The sequence below is a fragment of the Henckelia pumila genome, chromosome 2 (assembly GCF_033568475.1).
Source record: "Henckelia pumila isolate YLH828 chromosome 2, ASM3356847v2, whole genome shotgun sequence".
NCBI lineage: Eukaryota > Viridiplantae > Streptophyta > Magnoliopsida > Lamiales > Gesneriaceae > Henckelia > Henckelia pumila.
Window position 1 is genome coordinate 142,550,851 of NC_133121.1, and position 6,000 is coordinate 142,556,850.

Sequence of the window (6,000 nt, forward strand, 5' to 3'; positions counted from 1 at the left end):
TATCACTTTCAACTCGATCTAGTCATACAGCTTCTGACTCGATCTTGCCCCACCTGCCAACAAGTACACATACAAACAGAACGACAGCCGGATAATTCGGTGATAATATAATTCCCATTAAAAGAGACAAATCAAGCAATTCCAAATAATATATCAAGTCATGTTATATAAAACAACGAGTCAATCAATTCAAAAAGGCATATCAGCACTCAACTCGAAATGCATTAAAATGCAATGCATGACTTCAAAACTCAGGATTATCTAATCGGATAATCGAATATCAATCGGTACTCGGTTGGGATCCCAGGGTCAAGTCATCACGAACAGCCCACCGACACTCCCATTCGGGGTGGCTGTCGCACAACTCAATCCCCTAGACTTTAGAGCAACTATAAGATGTATTCTAGCTCTTGAAAAAACTCGAAATCCAAGGCCACTTCAATATAGCTCCCTAAATCGTCTAAGTTCAAAACGAATCGAATCTTCGGCTCAAGATGTATGCAAGTGAAATTAAACTCATTCAATTTAAAATCAAATAATTCAAATAGCAGACAAGTATGTGATTTCTTTTGGACACTCGAACAAATTCAAATTTGAGTTAATCGTCTTATTCATTCAATTGTCGTCTTTTTACCTTTTCAAGTTCGTCAAGGATTCAAATCTGAAAATAACAACGAACTCAATCAATATCGAATCGAATCAAAACGAATCAATACAAGAAGTTCAATACTATATCGTCTTCAATTCTCGAATCGGTTCAAACTCCCCAGTTCGTTCCAAACCCGAATCGTCAACCCAAATCTGAAAAATTTTGAACATACGGATTCGATATCAATCTACTAATTCAAACAAACCCGGATATCAAACCGAAGCAATACAACCAATAATCCAAAACTCGATTTTGACGACATAACGGCTATAAACGGTCAAACCAAAAATCTCCAATCAACAAATCATCAACAATACAACTCAACCCAACTTCCAATCCATCAAAAACAACCAAATCCAACCAAAATCACAAGACCCATTTTTGAAATTAATCTCCAAAAATCAAATAAAATCCAAACTTCAATCTTTTTCCGAACCGACTTCGAATACACGGTCTATGCTACCTCAAGAACAATATACTCGAAAATTATCAAATTCTGAAAACCCGACAAAAATCAAATTTCATGGATCATAGCAAAACTTACATCAAAATAACGCCCTCGTTGCGGTGATCATGAATCTTAACTCAAAACGAAAATTTGACGGTCGGATCGTGCGAATCGGAAGGAATAAAAGCTTGGAGAATCGTTGGCCACGGCTTTCTCTCGATCTCAGTTGACGTATGGGAGTAGGGAGGAAGGAGAGGAGGGTGATGTGATGATAGGATAGATAATAATATTAATAACTCCCCAAAGACTAGTCAACTGACCAATTGCAATTCGGTCCCTGAAATTCCAAATTAAATCAATTCAATCCCGGCTCAATTAATCTTCACTAATTCCAAAATACATAATAATTGACTCTGCTAATCATGAAATAATTAATTTCAGGGACTTAAAAATTTGCTCTCTAAGTTCCCGATCATCACCATAAAACTCATTTATGGAATTAATTAGGCACTTAGCCAATGCGTCCTCCAACTCCATTCCTGCACAAAAATTATTTTCCTGAGAATCAGATGAATCAATGCGATTACAATAATGTACCTCATCGTGGTATTTCATGATTATAGATATTGAAAGTGACAGCTTCACCACCAACTCGCGGAGTTAATTCACCCTCCTGCACATCAGTTAACACTCTGCCAGTCGCCAAGAATGGTCTCCCCAAAATTAGAGGGACATCTTGATCTTCTTCCATATCAAGCACTACAAAGTCAGCAGGAAAAAAAACTTATCTACGTTTACCAATACGTCTTCCACAACTCCTCGAGGATATGTCAGAGAACGGTCAGCCAACTGTAGAGTAATCGTGGTTGGTTTCACCTTGCCAAACTCCAAAGACCTGTAAATAGACAAAGGCATTAAATTAGTACTTGCACCTAAATTACATAATGCTCTATTAACAGTCGCACCACCAATAATACAAGGAATAGTAAAACTCCCTGGATCTTTCAATTTTTGTGGCAGTTTCTTTTGCAGGATGGCGCTGCACTCCTTTGTCAACTTCACTGTTTCAAACTCTTCAAGTTTTCTCTTTCTCGCCATCACGTCCTTCATGAATTTAGCATAGTGTGGCATCTTCTCCAAAGCATCAGCGAAAGGAATATTAATATGAATTTTTTTGAAGATTTCAAGAAACTTAGAGAACTTCTCATCCAACCCTTTCTTCTTGAACCGCTGAGGATATGGCAGAACAGCTTTTGACACTGGCGATTTCTCAGGTACAACTGCAGAATTGTTGGAATTTTTGCTATCAAAAACTTTCGGACTCCACCACAATCTCTTCAACTCCCTCATCATCCACTGCCTTTGGGTTATCAGTCCCAAGTTCTTTACCACTTCTAAGAGTAACAGCCTTGCATTGCTCCCTAGTATTAACCTCAGTGTTGCTAGGAAACACACATCTATACTGATTATTCAATGCATTAGACAGTTGACCAATTTGTGTTTCAAGATTTTTCATAGAAGCGCTCACATTGGTCAAGTGTGTCTCCATACTATCAAGCCTTTTTTCATTCCTCTTAAATCTTGTTGATGATTCTGCAATAAAATTACTCACCAAATCTTCCAACGATGCCTTACCCTCACCATTCTGAGTATTGAATCCCGGTGGAGGATTCAACACATTCTTATTGTTTGCATAAAAAAAATTCTCATGATTACGCAAATTAGGATGATACTGATTTGGTACAGGATTACCTCGATAGTTGTTGTAATTCCTGTTGTTCATATATTGAGCTTGCTCCACACTCTAAAATCCATCAGCAGAATTTACGGCAGTCGCCAGTGATGCTTTCTCAATAGAACTTTGATTCCCTTTTGTCAGTGCAGCCAACTGTGTAGAAAGAATAGCAATCTGAGCAGTCAAAGCATTGAATGCATCAACCTCATGAATTCCAGCAGGCTTCCTTATTGTAGATCTCTTACTCGGCCACGGATAACTGTTTACAGCCATTTGCTCAAGCATCTCATAAGCCTCCTCAGGAAATTTAGAAAATATTGAACCTCCAGCCGCAACATCCACAGAAATATGAGTTGGTCTATTCAAACCATTGTAGAATAATTCGATCTGTTCCCAGTCCGAAAAATTATAGTTCGGACACTTCCTAAGCAATTCCTTGTACCGCTCCCAAGCTTCATACAATAGTTCATAATCTTGCTGTTTGAAAGTAGTGATTTCAATTTTCAGCCGGGCAGACTTTGCACGAGGAAAGTACTTAGCCAGAAATTTAGATGTCATGTCTTCTCATGTAGTGATACTCCCAAGAGGTAATGACTGCAACCAACTACGAGCATTGTCCCTAAGAGAGAACGGGAACAATCGTAGTCTGATTGTGTCATCAGTAACACCATGAATCTTCATTGTGTCAGCAATCTCCAGAAAAGTACGCAGGTGCAAATTTGGATCTTCAGTAGCTGCACCTCGAAACTGATTCTGCTGCACCATATTAATCAAAGCTGGCTTCAACTCAAAATTATTCGCTTTGATGTTCTGCCGAGCTATTCAAGAATAATGATTGTTGATCACCGGTCTAAAGTGATCTCTGATTGGCACCGGAGCATTATTGACAACTCTTTCCCTTTCTTCAGCTATTTTTTTAACTCTTCTCTTCTAGATTTTCTCAAGGCTTTAGCAGTTTTCTTGATTTTCGGATCAAAGAGCAGTGAGTTGTAACTTTGGCTTTTTTGCATAAACTGCATAGACAGGAAATTTTTTAAAAATTAGAAACAACAAAATAAAATAAAATGCTCTAAATCAAAATTAAGACTAATTAGCATAATTTAATATAAATCAAATAAAATTCATTCCCCGGCAACGACGCCAAAAACTTGTTGCGTGTTTTTCGCTCGCAAGCGCACGATGTCAAGTTATAATATAGGAATTAAGTCCAAGTCGATCCCACGGAGAATGAATAAATGATATTATATCAAATATTTGCAATTAATAAAATCCTAATCCTATGCTACGAAATTGATTTGATTTTTATAAAACTAGAATTTGCAAGAAACAAAACTAAATAACCACGAGTTCACAAGATGAAAATTCAATAAGTGATGAATGCTAGAGGTTTGACTTCACTTGACTGTTCACCATAATTTATTTCTAATGATTGTTTAATTATCAATTCTTCTAGTTTATTATCCAAGAATCCCTATTATTTTCTACTACCTCTCTCGAGTGTCAAGCAGAAATTCGTATTCAATAGCAAACTCAATATGTCTATCTAAGTTTAACAATTAAATTCAGTAAATAACATGAGAATCCTTCTAATGACTTCTATGGAGTTATATGTCTCTTGAACAATATAAACACCAAAGATGTATTTTTCTATGTCTTATTCAAAATCTCCTCTCTCGAGTGATAGATTCTAAATAAATTATCATTCAATCTATGACCAGTAAATTGAAAGCATTAAGATCAGGAAAATACAAATAAACTGTGCGAAGAATTCAAATATATAAATGGAAATATCTCAATCATGGTTTTCAGTCAAGATCTGTCTACCTCTAGACTAAGAAATTAGTTCATAATAAATTCAAAGATCAAATAAAATATGTTTTTCCAACAATCCATCAACCAAAGAAAATAAAGTTCAAAGAAAACTAGATCGAATTAGAATGAAGCTTATCCGTCGCCGGATGCCGCCGTCTTCCGTCTTCGTACCAAATTCTCGAGCTCTTGTGCACTTCAAAACTCTCAATAGCCGTCCTATTGCTCTGAAAGCTCTCTAAACCATCGTCACCTTCAGAATAAGTTGTAAAATTCCTTTTTAAAACTCGATCAAGACTTTCCAAATTTTAGGACTGCGTAGCGCTGGAGAGCTAGCCTTTGGCGCTAGAGCGCCCGACTTGTTTCCTCAACAATGCTGGAGCGCTATTTCCTCGACTTTTCATCTTTCGGAAGACTCCGTCTAGCGCTGGAGCGCTATAAATATGGCGCTGGAGCGTTGTCCTGTTCACTCTTAAATTCCATTTTTCAACTCTTTTCTTCAATTCTTTTTGCCATCTTTTTCACTCTTTTGATCAAATAAAACAATGACACCCAAATTCCTCCAAACAACATAAACAACAAAAAAAATGCATAATATCGCTCAAAACATAACAAAAGCCGAGCTAACTCATATAAAATATAAGTGCAAACATTGCACTTATCAGGAAGCCAAACGAAAAAAATGTAGACGCCTTAATACCTTTCATATTGAAATAAAATCAAAGACACAAAGATGAAATAAAAATTTATTTATATTTATGAAAGGGAAAAAAATTAATTTCACAAAAATTAAAGTGGGTAGTCGGTTATAATAATTAACACAAATTACCAAAATAATTATATGAAAACACACGGATCCACATTACCATGCATAAATCAATAACACTTCCACTATACATCAAATAATAAAAAAATTAGCTCTTCTTTTTTCCTAGGAATATCATTTTCAACTAAATATTCGAACTACAAAAGTTGTAAAATTTGGTGGAGTTAAGTATACTATTAATGACTCTATTAAGTTAGTACAAAAAATAACATAAACAACTTTATGATTCTATGAACCACAAATAAATAAGATGGTAAAATTGGTCACAAATCAAACTCATATATTTATAGTTATAGACTATAGATTATAATATTAGATTAGATTAGATATTAGAGATATATAGTAGAAAAATTAAATCAAATAAGAAAAAAACCAAAAAATAAATAGTAGATGCTCAAAATTTTAATTTTTTATTTGAAAAAGTTCATTATATAATTTTTAAAATAAATTACTTAATTGAAGAGTCGCATAAATAAACAATTAAAAAAACACATTAATTATGTAATATAGTTAGTTATAATAATTAACATAAA

At 35.1% G+C, this 6,000-nt stretch overlaps 1 protein-coding gene and 1 non-coding gene across 2 annotated transcripts; one reads left to right on the top strand and one right to left on the bottom strand.

Moving 5' to 3' along the window:
- Positions 1-1,695: 1,695 nt before the first annotated feature.
- Positions 1,696-2,228, bottom strand: LOC140878584 (uncharacterized). Its single transcript, XM_073282197.1, has 2 exons — positions 1,896-2,228; positions 1,696-1,770 (listed from the first exon to the last, which is right to left on the bottom strand). Exons 1-2 carry the CDS (start codon positions 2,226-2,228, stop codon positions 1,696-1,698), a joined length of 408 nt encoding a protein of 135 aa, XP_073138298.1.
- Positions 2,229-3,235: 1,007 nt separating this feature from the next.
- On the top strand, positions 3,236-3,342 carry LOC140885716 (small nucleolar RNA R71). The gene has a single exon (XR_012151134.1). It is a non-coding gene; the product is annotated as a small nucleolar RNA R71 (small nucleolar RNA).
- The last annotated feature ends 2,658 nt before the right edge of the window (positions 3,343-6,000 follow it).

What these genes read in the sequence shown, in the direction of transcription:
- LOC140878584 (XM_073282197.1), bottom strand. Translation starts at nt 2,228, where the DNA reads ATGCCACACTATGCTAAATTCATGAAGGACGTGATGGCGAGAAAGAGA. An exon ending in GAGTTGTGGAAGACGTATTG is followed by an intron (nt 1,771 to 1,895) that starts GTAAACGTAGAT and finishes ACTGATGTGCAG; the next exon opens with GAGGGTGAATTAACTCCGCG.